Genomic DNA, 14,888 nt, shown 5'->3' with positions numbered 1-14,888 from the left:
TCAGCGGCTTCGTCTGAAAAACGACTTTAAGAGCAAATCACACAAAGTCCGGAGATCCTGCGAAGCGCTCATTAAATCTATGGCTGGTAATTCTGGAGCTTCCAGGGGTCAGAGGTCACCCCTGTGTCCAGTGAGATGAGCCCCTCTACAGATACTGAGGCCACGGCGTGAGAACTGTAGTGGAGGAGCAATTAATCACCGATAAGAAGTGACAGAACAGTGTAAGATGACAAATAAAGAATGGTGTGAGAGAAAACCGCTCAAGTACGACTAACGGTGCTTTCACATCACGTTTTATGCCTCCATTTGATGTAAATATTACAAAAAAAGGGTACAAAAATGCAGCACACCACGTTCAGTCTGAGGCATCTATTTAACGTATACGTTTTTTAAACACGTTAAACGGATGGGAAAAAACGTTATGTGAACATCAGCAAAAATCAGCCACTTAAGGGTACATGCACACGTTTAGGATTTATGTGCGGAGAATCAAATAACATTAACCTCTTAAGGACACATGACGTACCGGTACGTCATGATGTCCTGGTACTTAAGGACACATGACGTACCGGTACGTCATGTGTTGTTCCGATCACTGCCGCCCGGCCGGCAGTGATCGGAACCCGGTGCCTGCTCAAATCATCGAGCAGGCACCTAGGCTAAATGCGCGGGGGGGTCCCGTGACCCCCCCATGTCGGCGATCGCGGCAAACCGCAGGTCAATTCAGACCTGCGGTTTGCTGCGATTTCTGCAGTTTCTGATCCCTGCGGTCCCTGACCGCGGGGATCAGAAACTTTAGTATTCCTAAAATAGATCTGTATCCCTCCCCCTGCACCCCCCCGAGTGATTTTAGCCCGGTGGGAGGTGCAGGGGGAGGGTTGCGGGCAGTGTGGGCGGTGCGGGAGGCGGGCGGTGCGGCAGGCGGGATCGCGATCCCCCGCCCGCCTCCCCTTGTATAATCGTTGGTTTCTAGTGGGGATACCAGGGTGCCAGCACATTGCTGGCACCCTGGTATAAACGGCTGACATCTGCGATGCGATGTCAGCTGTTAACCCTTTCCATACAGCGGTCCGTACGGACCGCTGTATGGAAAAGGTTAACAGCGCAGGGAGCTCCCTCCCTCTCCCATCGGGGGGCTGCTGTGCCTTTGCAGCCCCCCGATGGGAGAGGGAGAGAGCCCCCCTCAGCCCTGTGCTTACCCTTCCCCGTCTGCGCAGTTCTGAGCAGACGGGGAAGGTTCCCATGGCAACAGGACGCCTCTCAGGCGTCCTGCTGTCCATGGTGCTGAACAGATCTGTGCTAAAAGCATAGATCTGTTCAGTGTAAGTAAAATACAGTACAGAACAATATATATTGTACTGTACTGTATTATACAGACATCAGACCCACTGGATCTTCAAGAACCAAGTGGGTCTGGGTCAAAAAAAAAGTTAAAAAAAGTAAAAATCAAAAAACACATTTATCACTGATTAAAAATGAAAAAAATAAAATTCCCTACACATGTTTGGTATCGCCGCGTCCGTAACGACCTGATCTATAAAACGGTTATGTTACTTTACCCGAACGGTGAACGCCATAAAAATAAAAAATAAAAAACTAGGATGAAATTGAAATTTTGCCCACCTTACTTCCCAAAAAAGGTAATAAAAGTGATCAAAAAAGTCGCATGTACGCCAAAATAGTACCAATCAAACCGTCATCTCATCCCGCAAAAATCATACCCTACCCAAGATAATCGCCCAAAAACTGAAAAAACTATGGCTCTTAGACTATGGAAACACTAAAACATGATTTTTTTTCTTTCAAAAATGAAATCATTGTGTAAAACTTACATAAATAAAAAAAAAGTATACATATTAGGTATCGCCGCGTCCGTATCGACCGGCTCTATAAAAATATCACATGATCTAACCCCTCAGATGACCACCGTAAAAAAATTTTAATAAAAACGGTGTAAAAAAAGCCATTTTTTGTCATCTTACGTCACAAAAAGTGTAATAGCAAGCAATCAAAAAGTCATATGCACCCCAAAATAGATGCCAATCAAACCGTCATTTCATCCCGCAAAAAATGAGACCCTACTTAAGATAATCGCCCAAAAACTGAAAAAACTTTGGCTCTTAGACTATGGAGACACTAAAACATTTTTTTTGTTTTAAAAATGAAATCATTGTGTAAAACTTACATAAATAAAAAAAATAGTATACATATTAGGTATCGCCGCGTCCGTGACAACCTGCTCTATAAAATTACCACATGATCTAACCTGTCAGATGAATGTTGTCAATAACAAAAAATAAAAACGTGCCAAAAAATTTATTTCTTGTTACCTTGCCGCACAAAAAGTGTAATATAGAGCAACCAAAAATCATATGTACCCTAAACTAGTACCAACAAAACTGCCACCCTATCCCGTAGTTTCTAAAATGGGGTCACTTTTTTGGAGTTTCTACTCTAGGGGTGCATCAGGGGGGCTTCAAATGGGACATGGTGTAAAAAAAAACTGTCCAGCAAAATCTGCCTTCCAAAAACCGTATGGCGTTCCTTTCCTTCTGCGCCCTGCCGTGTGCCCGTACAGCAGTTTACGACCACATATGGGGTGTTTCTGTAAACTACAGAATCAGGGCCATAAATATTGAGTTTTGTTTGGCTGTTAACCCTTGCTTTGTAACTGGAAAAAAAATATTAAAATGGAAAATCTGCCAAAAAAGTGAAATTTTGAAATTGTATCTCTATTTTCCATTAAATCTTGTGCAACACCTAAAGGGTTAACAAAGTTTGTAAAATCAGTTTTGAATACCTTGAGGGGTGTAGTTTCTTAGATGGGGTCACTTTTATGGAGTTTCTACTCCAGGGGTGCATCAGGGGGGCTTCAAATGGGACATGGTGCCAAAAAAACAGTCCAGCAAAATCAGCCCTCCAAAAACCAAACGGCGCACCTTTCACTCTACGCCCCGCTGTGTGCCCGTACAGTAGTTTACGGCCACATATGGGGTGTTTCTGTAAACAGCAGAGTCAGGGCAATAAAGATACAGTCTTGTTTGGCTGTTAACCCTTGCTTTGTTAGTGGAAAAAATGGCTTAAAATGGAAAATTAGGCAAAAAAATGAAATTCTCAAATTTCATCGCCATTTGCCAATAACTCCTGTGCAACACCTAAAGGGTTAACGATGTATGTAAAATCAGTTTTGAATAGCTTGAGGGGTGTAGTTTCTTAGATGGGGTCACTTTTAGGGAGTTTCTCCTCTAGGGGTGCATCAGGGGGCTTCAAATGGGACATGGTGTAAATAAACCAGTCCATAAAAATCAGCCCTCCAAAAACCATACGGCGCACCTTTCACTCTACGCCCCGCTGTGTGGCCGTACAGTAGTTTACGGCCACATATTGGGTGTTTCTGTAAACGGCAGAGTCAGGGCAATAAAGATAGTCTTGTTTGGCTGTTAACCCTTGATTTGTTAGTGGAAAAAATGGGTTAAAATGAAAAATTAGACAAAAAAATGAAATTCTCAAATTTCCTCCCCATTTGCCAATAACTCTTGTGCAACACCTAAAGGGTTAACAACGTATGCAAAATCAGTTTTGAATACCTTGAGGGGTGTAGTTTCTTAGATGGGGTCATTTTTGGGTGGTTTCTATAATGTAAGCCTCGCAAAGTGACTTGAGACCTGAACTGGTCCCTAAAAATTGAGTTTTTGTAAATTTCTGAAAAATTTCAAGATTTGCTTCTAAACTTCTAAGCCTTATAACATCCCCAAAAAATAAAATATCATTCCCAAATCAATTCTAACAAGAAGTAGACATATGGGGAATGTAAAGTCATCACAATTTTTTGGGGTATTACTATGTATTACAGAAGTAGAGAAACTGAAACTTTGAAATTTGCAAATTTTTCCAAATTTTTTGTTAAATTAGGTATTTTTTGGTGCAAAAAAAATAATTTTTTTGACTTCATTTTACCAGTGTCATGAAGTACAATATGTGACGAAAAAACAATCTCAGAACGGCCTGGATAAGTCAAAGCGTTTTAAAGTTATCAGCACTTAAAGGGACTCTGGTCAGATTTTCAAAAAATGGCCTGGTCCTAAGGTGTAAAAAGGCTGTGTCCTTAAGGGGTTAATTGAGCCTCAAACCGCTTTTGGACTGTGACTACACACTGAGGAATCACTGTTAATTAGTCAATACTAATTATTTTTTGAACCACTGTTATCCCAACTGCTGCTATATCTTGGACTGCTGCTATCACACTGAGGACTTGACATACAAGTCCATAACCAATATTTAACTATCTTTTGAACCGCTGCTATTAATCACTAATCCTCTTTTGAATCGCTGCTATTTCAACTGCTGCTATATTTTTGAACTGCTGCTACCTTACTGAGGACTTGACACATGAGTCCATGGTCATTGGTGAAATAGAAGTACCAGAGGATACTAATAACCACAACAAATATATTAGTGTCAACAGTCATTTATCTGGGATTTTAATCATTTTATCATATAGTTTTACTGTATGTTTTATATGTAATTTTAGAGTGAATAAATATTTGTTTATTGATCTATATACAACCAGATGGTGAGTGCCTACTCCTTTTGATCTATATTCTTTAACTGCCTGTCCAGTATGGTTTGATGACTCCTTTTAAGAATTTTAGAAAGAGTTTGCAGAGAGAGATGATGGGTTTTCCCTCCCCTTCTTCAACGGGTATTATATCGTGGCACAGTTGCGGTGGTGTATGGGCGAGGGGGAGGACCATTATCTTGCATTTTTTCTTATGGATTTTCGTGGCCCATACCATCTTGTAATTTACACCATATCTACGAAGTTTATAGGTTTTCAATATTCAAAAGAAAATTTTTAAAAAAGGAATAAGATGAATAGTCTGCCGAAACAGGAGGCACAGAAACTGGCCCGAAACTCAGGTCAGTTATGTTCTCGTCTCGCTGTGATGTTGCTCTCGACTCCTCCCTCTGGTTTAGTCGTCTGGGCTCCATCACAATTAATGATGTGGGTTTGTGGTTTCACTCAGGGCATAAAATAAAATTAATTCAGGATCTTATGGACGCTCAGATGAGATTTGTCAATAGACTGTGCTGTGCTGCTGTAATACTGTACTCGGTCCTCCCTTAGCTTGATCAGGGCCAAGGGGGTGAAATGGCAGCTACATGGTGAATTAGGCCTGTTCTGCTCCTCCATTAAGTTACTTCTCTGTTTTCTGTCCTCTCACTTCCCTTCAACTAACTTTATTAGCACACCCCAGATATATATGTGATGCCAGCACCACCTAGGGGCGAATAGATGTAATGACACTGCCAGCCTGATATTAGGAATTACAATGACTTTAGAAATACATTTAATAAATATGCAAATGTTTCAAGTGTCCACTTGTACACACAAGTGGGATACTGCAGTCAGATAGATGTTAATGATTTCCTCGTCTTCTTCTCAGGTAGAGAACAGGGCGATGGCCATGGAGCTCTCGGATCTGGTCATCTACACAAATTTAGCAAACTTCAAAACTTTTTAAATTTCAAAAGAAAATCAAACATTTACAGAAGTAACCAATCTACAGGAACAGGAGGCACGCAAACTGGCCCAAAACTCAGGTCAGTTATGTTCTCGTCTCGCTGTGATGTTGCTCTCGACTCCTGCCTCTGGTTTTGTCGTCTGGGCTCCATCACAATTAATGATGTGGGTTTGTGGTTTCACTCAGGGCATAAAATAAAATTGATTCAGGATTTTATGGACGCTCAGATGAGATTTATCAATTGGAAATCAGCTATTTACTTGAATAACATCAGCAAAAATCAGCCACCTTAAGGGCTCATTCACACGGGCGAGTATTCCGCGCAGATACTGTATACAACTATTTATATGGGTGCGGTAGTCACCATTTATCTGGACACTTTAGCCGTTATTTGGCAGCTGCATGATTAAACTATGGACATTTTATACACCAGTTATGTGGATGTTGTTCACTGCGGTTTATCTGGACACTGTTGACACTATCTGAATGCTGTATGATACCGTCTGGATGGGCGGCACTATGGATCAGTCTGCTATATGGCTAATTATTGGAGTGCTACGCAACAGAGTGTTGTTTTAGGTTGTTGAACTTGGAGGGAATAGCGATCAGGCCTATAAATTCTTTAGCTACAAAGGTTATCTGATCATGTGTGTAAAAGTCAAGTAAAATAACCTGGACATTGCTGCTTCATCCCCAGCCCAGGAATTCATCCAACACACCAGGAGGTTCATCACTCGGATTTACTCTAACTGGTCCAGAATTGACTCCTCTAACTTCTACCCGCAGGAATTCTGGAATGTCGGCTGCCAGATGAGTGAGTACATGCCACACACTGGGCCTGTCTGTGGGGCTGATTATAGTATAGTGTCTTAGTGATATTTTAGGGTTAACTTTTACCCTACTACTTGTGTATTTCTCCCCTCTGATTAGCATGCCTATGAAATCTGTTTCCATTAGTCGGGGGAGGAGTGAGGTCAGAGCAGTTTATCTATAATAATCCGATATACACGGATATAGAAAAGGTTTATTTTATTGCTTTCTCCCAATCTCTTCACTGCTGCAGTTATGGAAGTAGTGTGCTTGCTCTGGGGTTACCATGGTAACAGACCTTACCTCATAAGAACACATTCATAGAGCAGAGTTTTGAAACAAATATGTGAATGGTATTTTACCCTTTAGAGTTGGAAAATTATGAGAAAAAATGTATTGTTTAGACATACTGCATTTAGGATAAAAATAAATAAAAAATCTTCAGAAAAAAGATTTGCACGTATGTCCTACATTTCATATTTCCCATTTACCACTTGAAACTGGCATTTTTCAGTAAAAACTGAAAAAAAAAAAAGTTCTAAAATGCTGAATTTTTTTTTTTTTAAAGCGCTGAAAACTCCACAAAAACCCTGTGTGTGAATCCACCCTTATAGCCTCTTGTACATTCCTTTTCATCTTCTTTTTAGCCGCTTTAAACTTTCAGATGCCGGGGATTCCAATGGATCTGCAGGATGGAAAGTTTCGGGATAATGGGAGATGTGGATATGTACTAAAGCCCGAATTTCTGCGTAATGAAGACTGCAGCTTTGTTCCTCATGGACACAAACACAGGACACAACTGATATTTTTCACCATTAAGGTATCGTTCCATATCCCTCTATTCATAAACCACACAGACGGGGAGTGGAGACAGGGGAGTCATCAACACCTCGACTAGCAGAATATACTGCAATAATATACAGTATGGATATTGTGAGAAGAAATGAGCCCGAACGATGAAAAGGAGTAACTGTCCCTCTAAAGGCTGGGAATGAATGGATGAATTCAAGAGAGATTATGGCCATGATTTCCTACCTGGGTTTGTACCGTACTGTCTCCTTCAGATGGAGGCCTAAGCACCTTTGTATCTATGCACCCAGGGGTGCACCACCAATGAGGCCAGGTGAGGTGATCGCATCAGGCAGCACCAGGTATAGGCAAGAGGAGGGCAGCAGAAGGGCCATGGGCGATGAGCGCCGTCATTGTGGCAAAGTGGTTAGGTTAAGAAATTGGCATTGGGGGGGCAAGGGGGGGGGGGGCGCCGTTTCAGTTATCGCCTCTCCCTGCATGCACCAGCCCCCTCCTGTGTCATCTATCTCAGGACTCATAGGAAACTTTGGGCCTTATTTATCAAAACTGTCTAACAGGAAAACTGTTTTAGTTGCCTATAGTAACCAATCAACGCTCACCTTTTATTTTTTCGGAACACTTTAAGAAATGAAAGGTGAGCTTTGATTGGTTGCCAGCTAAGACAGTTTTCCTGTTAGACAGTTTTAATAAATGAGTCCTTCTGTGTTTTCCAGGTGATCAGCGGCTTCCTCCTGCCACATGAAAGTATCTGCAAAACCAAGCCCAGCCTGATAGTGAAGGTGGAGATTTAGGGGGTTCCAGTCGATGAGGGGCGGAAACAAACACAAGTGGTGAACAACGGTAAGAAGTGGGGTTTAGTAACATTTACAGAGAGCTGTCCGATCCATACTTACCAAGGTTTCAGCTGGTGAAATCAGGACACCCCAAACGCACCTGGGAACACCCACTTATGGGTGGGGTTTGAGTTAGCTGACCCATTTCTGGCCCAGGACAGAATGAATTTGCTGAGACTGTCTCTGAAAAACTATACCCTCCTGGGACAATAATCCCAATCTACTGGGCTGTTATTTAGTATCCATATGAGCTCCTGTACTCAGAATGTGCAATACATAACCCTAATAAAATCATACAGTGCTAAAATGGTGCCTAGAGAGTACCATACTTTCAGGGAAGGATTGGCCTCATGTTGTAGGGGTGTCCAAATTGGCAGAAGACAGGACAAAACAAGTAGGCAGGGACAGCAGAAGTGGCCAGGACCACAGTGCAGCACAAAATACTGCCCCACCAGAACCAAATATCACAGGGCAGCACAAAACAGTGCCCCTGAGGCTTCAGGCTTTGGCCTCCATGACCAGCAGAGCTGAAGGGGCTCTAGCTGGCTTGAATTAGGCATGTCCAGCAAGGACGTGCATCTGCTGCACACCCTTCCCCTAGATGGGGGTGCACTAGACTGACTCAAACTAACTAGTCCTCTCCCCACCTTGGAGGGAGGGTTAGAATGGAAAGAAGGGTTCCATTATCTGTTAACTATAGGTCTGCCATGCTTGCTGCCACCTACTGTTGAACCAGGCACATTACATTAACATAACAGTTGCACTAGAAATAGGAATGCACAGTGTAGTGGACCCGAAATAAATACACAAGATGATATGAGGTTAACCAATAAAGACAGTAATGGGGTGCAAAAGGTGCTAATGCCTCTCTGGGACGTTACAAGTGGCCCCCTGGGCATCGGCCCACCTGGAAATTTCCCTGTAGAGTCTATGGGCAATCCGCCCCTGCATACTTTGCAAAACAAAAGTGCACATAGTTTTGAGTCTTAAAAGTGTAACTGTCATTCTATTTTTATTTTTGTAATGTATAGGGGCATTTAAATTACTCAAATCGCACATTTCTATTACAAAAATAGTTCTAAAATGGCCCATTTTGTGCCTTAGCAACCCTCCTCTGTCTTCTGTGTACATAACACAGTCAGTGTTGAGCAAGTCTCCACAGGTATGTAAAAAGAAGACAGAGGAGCGTTGCTAAGGCCCAAAATGGGCCATTTTAGAACTATTTTTGTAATAGAAATGTACGATTTCGGTAATTAAAGTATATTACAAAATTGCTCAGTATCACTGCCCCTACACATTGCAAAAATATAAAAAAAAGAATGACAATTACACTTTAAATCCTCCCACTACAGAGCACCCACCAAGCCTACCTCATTCCCATGCTATGAATTACTATCCAGCAAAATAATACTGCCATCTGCTGGCAGTACTAGCACTGGCCTGCTAATAGATTGCTTTTAAAACATTTTAGAGAGGTTTTTCAGTAATTATACTCTTTTTACTTTACGCATGTCCCATAACCACGTACAGGGGCGGACTGAGAACCCTCAGGGCCCCGGGGCAAAATAAATCGAGGGCCCCCTTACAGGCCCCACCCATGTTCTGCTGCAAGCCCCACCCTTGTCCCGCCTCCATGCCCCGCCTCCAGCCACACCTGACATCAACCTTTAATAAGAATTCAAAGTTAAAGCGACACAAAAGGCACCCAGACCACTTCAGCTCATTGAAGTGGTCTGGGTACAGTGTCCCTTTTGAAAATCAAGCTGCAATGTTCTAGAGAAACTGCAATAAGTCAGCCTCTAGTGGCTGGCAGCCACCTGAGGGCTTCCTGGAGTAAAACGGGCCCCGCTGCCATTACCAGGCCAGCATAACATTCGGAATCGGGGCGCCGCGCTGGGCATAACACATGGTTATTCTGCGGCGGGCCAACATCGCGGCGGGCCCCCATCCCGGCCGGGCCCTCGGACCACGTCTGAAGTGCCCAACCGCTCAGTCCGCCCCTGTTCACATATATATTAGTAATACAGTGAGCGGGGCCCGGTGTAATAGAATACAGTGACTGCACCGGGCCCCGCTTCCATTACCAGGCCAGCATAACATTCGGAATCGGGGCGCCGCACTGGGCATAACACATGGTTATTCTGAGGCGGGCCCCCATCCCGGCCGGGCCCTCGGACCACGTCCGAAGTGCCCGACCGCTCAGTCCGCCCCTGACCACGTATGAAACAATGATACTTACATGTTCCATGCCGCTCTGTTCCTGCACGCCTGCTCCCATTCAATCATCTTCCTGCAAAGTATGGACACGGTCACCTGCGCTGCTGCAGCCAATCACAGGCTTCAGTGGTGACATGTTCCTGAGATCACCCAACTATTCATTCACCCAACTATTAATTCTCACGATCACCAGTCCCAGTACAAAGGATGATTATTGATTTATTTTTACATAAAGTGAATCTTCCACTGATCCAAGAGATTCCCACTCAGCAGCGAAGCAATGTAGGATCTGATACCTAATTATATTAATGAGCAAGATTTTACCCTAAATAATACAACATAACAGCAAAACTCCCTGGTCTAATAGAGAATGGTGGGACCCTGGACATTAGGGAAGGATCCACATGGGATTAAGGTCATCCCTAGGTGGTTTATGCTATTAGTTTTGGCCAGTCTCTGCCACGGATGCTGGTACAATTATTGTGGACGTCGCCTCCAGAATTCCCTCATCAAGTCAAGCTTCAGTTTCTACGGGGGTTGACCCTCAACCAATGGGATCACCGGCTGGTTCGTCCTCGGCGGTGGCATCCAACTCGGCAGGACGGACGGGGGCATTGCAGCAGGGTGAGTTGCCAGCTGTTTCTTTGCTTCTACCTCTGTTATCGCAGGTTTTAAATGCCTTACAAGGTTTGCCTACGGCACCTCAGTCGGTGTCTGCCCCCCTCCCTGTCGCTGGTTCTGCTCTGTTTCCGCGGCCGATTGATGTATCTGCGGCATGGCGTCCAGCGGCTCCGGGTGGACAGGGATTGGATGTTGCGGGGGCGGACGAGCCTATTCCTACGCCGCCTGTTAGGGCGAAGGGAGTCCCAGAGACGTGTTACAAGGAAGCGGTGACATGTACTTTGTCTCCGTTGGGTTTCCATTTATCTGCATCTGTTAAGGAGAAGATTTATAATAATGAATATGTTGATATCTTGTGCCTTTTGCCGGCTTCAAAGGATTTTGTTGTGAAGCCGGAGAAGGGAGAAGATAAGCTGGGTTTGGATGACCGCAAGCGGCCTGTGTGGTGGTCATTCTATAACTGGCTGCAAGCATTTTGTATATTCGCTAGTGTTTTAGGTGAGCGTAGGCCCGAATCTTGTTCGGGGCTGTTTCAGCATCTTGAAATTGTTTTGGAGGCATATAAAAAATTCCGGTTTAGGTTGGTATTTTTATGATGAGGGTATCCGTCAGAAATTAGCTGTTTATCTGTCAGTGCGCTGGGGAGTTAAAGATGTGGGCCTTCGGTTGATTTTGATGTTGCCGCAGCGTTTCTCCCCAGCACATAGACCGATTGCTAATCAAAGTGTGGGCCTGTTGCGTAAGGGTACCTGTTTTGCATTTAATTTTACTCAGTGTCGATGGCCTGCCACGTGTAAATACAAGCACAAATGCTCTTTTTGTGGGGGGGGCACCCAATGTCCAGAGGTTTTAAGAAAGCTAGCATCTTTGGCCCCCCCATCTTCAAAAGAATTGTTGGGAAAAAGCTTGGAGTCCAGTAAGGTTGTTGATCATGCTGCCTTGGCTAAGGCACTATCCAAATCAACAGATGGCTGAATTGTTAATTAATGGTTTTCAGGATGGGTTTGTAATACCAGGTTTTTCAGGTTCAGGGTGTTCGGTGGTTAGAAATCTTTTGTCTGTTTGTCAGTTCCCTAATGTAGCTGTAGATAAAGTTGTTAATGAGTTGTCCTTAGGTAGAGTAGCTGGCCCTTTTGTTTACCCCCCCTTTTGGAAATTTCCGTATATCCCCCTTAGGGGTTGTTCCTAAGAAGGAGCCTAACTCTTTTAGGCTCATTCACCATTTGTCGTTTCCGCTTGGTTCGTCTTTGAATGACGAGATTGATAAGAGTTTGGCATCAGTGTCCTATGCTTCTTTTTATTACGCCATTAGCTTGATTAAAGATTTTGGGTCTGGCTCTATTGGCTAAGGCGGACATAAAATCCGCTTTTCGTTTGTTGCCGGTTCAACCGGTCGGTTTTAATTCGCTAGGTTTTTGTCTTTTTGGTTTTTTCCTTTTTGACCGGTGTCTACCTATGGGCTGCTCGTTGTCTTGCTTTTATTTTGAAGCTTTTTCATGTTTTCTGGAATGGGTTGTGGCTGTTCGGATGCCTATGGGTTCATTGACGCACTATCTGGATAATTTTTTGTTTATTGGTCCTGGTTCCTCTCCAGCTTGTGCACGGCTCCTTGATTGTTTTATGAGCGTTTGTGCTTCCTTTGGCTTTGGGTAAAACCGTTTTTTCATGTACATGTTTAGAGTATTTAGGGATTGTAATTGACACAGTTGCTGGTGAATTCAGAATACCTTTTGAGAAAATAGCTAAAGCTGCGTTCTCAGTGTTATTTCGTAGGTCAAGGGCCACAGTAAAGGAAATTCAATCTCTTTTGGGTTTATTGGTATTTTTTTCCAAGGTTATGCCATTAGCACGTATTTTTTCTCGTTGTTTATCTTTGCTTATTGTTGGGTTGAGGAATCCTGCCCTTCATGTCCGGATCTCTAGGGAGGTTCAGGATGATTTATTTGTCTGGTTGGGTTTTTTTCAGGGTTTTAATGGTCGCCTGATTTGGCAGTCTGATTTTAATTATGCTGCTGATCTACAGATGTTTCTGGTTCAGTAGGTTTTGGTGCTTTTTTTCAGGGGAAATGGTGTGCTGAGCGTTGGCCCCAGTTGTGGTTTGATAAAGGATTAGTGAAGAATTTGGTATTGTTGGAATTATTCCCGGTTATTGTTGCTGTTACACTATGGGGTTCTCAGTTCAAGAATAGGAAGTTGATCCTCAACACGGATAATAAGGGTGTTGTCTTTGTCATCCAAGTGTAGTATGGTTGAATTTGTTCAGACATTTAGTTTTGCTATGCTTGAGTTGGAGCAGTGCATATTCCTGGTAGATCGAATGAGGTTGCTGATGCGTTATCCCGTTTTCAGTTTTGCAGATTCCGTCAGTTGGTTCCTTATGCAGAGCAGGAGGGAGAACGGTGCCCGCTTCACCTGTGGACTGTGATATGGTCATGATTATGCGACTTTTGCGGCAATCGTTTGCCCCATCTACCTGGTCAAGTTATGTAAGCGCTTGGTCCAAATGGTCTAGTTTTATGTCTGACTTATCATTGTCTCCCTTGATACTGTCGGAGCAGTCGGCTGTTGCCTTTTGCTTATCTTTGTTTCGTAAGCGGTTGGCCTATTCGACGGTATGTCGGATTCTTGCAGGGGTTTAATTTTTTATGAGATTGTTAGGAAATAGGTCTTTTAGTGAAATTTTCATTATTAAGCATTTGTTGAAGGGGTATAAGAAAAGGTAATTGTGTTTTGGACGGGCGTTGTCCTATTACTCCTGATATACTGTTATCTTTGGTGTCAGTTAATAGTTCAGTTTGTTTTTCGGATTATGAAGCTTGTTTGTTTTACACAGCCTATGTTCTGATGTTCTTCGGTGCATTGCGCATTAGTGAGCTCCTTCCAAGATCTAGGTTTCAGTTGACGGGCTTACTTAGTTCCTCGGTTTTGTGTTTTTCGGACTGTGTTAAGATGTTCATTAGTCATTCCAAGACGGATCAAGGTGGTAGAGGTTGTTGGATTCGTATTGGGGGCATCCCCATCAGTCCAGTATGCCCGGTTCGCCTATGTTTAAAATATTTGTCTGTACGCCCCCATGGTTCGGTTAATTTTTTGGTTCATATGGATGGTTTCCCATTGACTCCGTTTCGTGCGGTGTTTTCACGTGGACTTTCAGTTTTGGGTTTGAGTGATCGTAATTTTTCTTCCCATTCCTTTTGTATCGGGGCTGCGACTGAGGCTTTTCGTCTTGGTCTTGATGAGTCCACAATTCAGGGGATTGGTCGTTGGTCATCTAGTTGTTATACTTCTTATGTCCGTCCGGATTTAATTGATTGATGTATCATTTATTTCAGGTAAGGTTGTATGGATCATTGGTCACTCCTTTATCCACTGGGCGAAGATGAGAGCCAGTGTACGACCTTATGGACTTAATTTATCTATGTCATCAGAAGCGGTACAGATTTATTGGAATGGTGTAAGAGGTCTGAGATGGTCTGATTTATGGAATCAGATATTGGTAATGGCTGCGGAGTATCCGGACCCAGATTTAATTGTTATACATCTTGGGGGTAATGATATTGGGAAGCTGGGTACTATGGATCTAGTTTTCCAGATGAAGTCTAGTTTAATGACAGTGCGTCGATGTTTTCCACATGCCAGAATTGTATTTTCTGAAATTGTTCCACGTCTAATTTGGCTCCACTCGCCTGACATGAAGCAACTGGACAGAATCAGTCGCAGGATTAACAGATTAATGTCAAAATTCCTCCCTATGCTATGGGGTTTTACTTTTCGCCATATTGATTTAGAAGGTGGTGTGCCCGGCCTTTATTTTTCGGATGGGGTACATTTATCTGACATTGGCTTGGATATTTTTAATTTGGATTTACAAGCCATTGTTGAGCTTAGTTTTGGTGGGGTGGGGCCTGCTGCGCCTTTATAGGCTGGTGGGGTATGCGTTGTTTCATAAGCTGCAATTTTTGAGCTTGAGCTTATGGCTGAGCTCGTGTTTTTTGTATATGAGGTCAAATGAATGTTTAAATTGAGTTGGTAATGTTAAATTATTAATTTATAATGAGCTTGAGCTTATGGC

General features: G+C 43.2%; 2 protein-coding genes across 3 annotated transcripts in view; one reads left to right on the top strand and one right to left on the bottom strand.

Moving 5' to 3' along the window:
• Positions 1-14,888, bottom strand: part of GOLGA1 (golgin A1) — a 799,579-nt gene that overhangs the window by 528,192 nt on the left and 256,499 nt on the right. The window lies entirely within an intron of this gene.
• On the top strand, positions 4,872-7,985 carry LOC120978035 (1-phosphatidylinositol 4,5-bisphosphate phosphodiesterase zeta-1-like). Its single transcript, XM_040406275.1, has 4 exons — positions 4,872-4,920; positions 6,223-6,339; positions 6,983-7,155; positions 7,859-7,985. The coding sequence occupies exons 1-4, from the start codon at positions 4,872-4,874 to the stop codon at positions 7,934-7,936; spliced, it is 417 nt and encodes a 138-aa protein (XP_040262209.1). The 3' UTR covers positions 7,937-7,985.

This window comes from Bufo bufo, chromosome 8 (assembly GCF_905171765.1).
Source record: "Bufo bufo chromosome 8, aBufBuf1.1, whole genome shotgun sequence".
NCBI lineage: Eukaryota > Metazoa > Chordata > Amphibia > Anura > Bufonidae > Bufo > Bufo bufo.
Note: the sequence above shows the minus strand (reverse complement) of the source record. Positions and strands in the feature narration are given on the sequence as shown.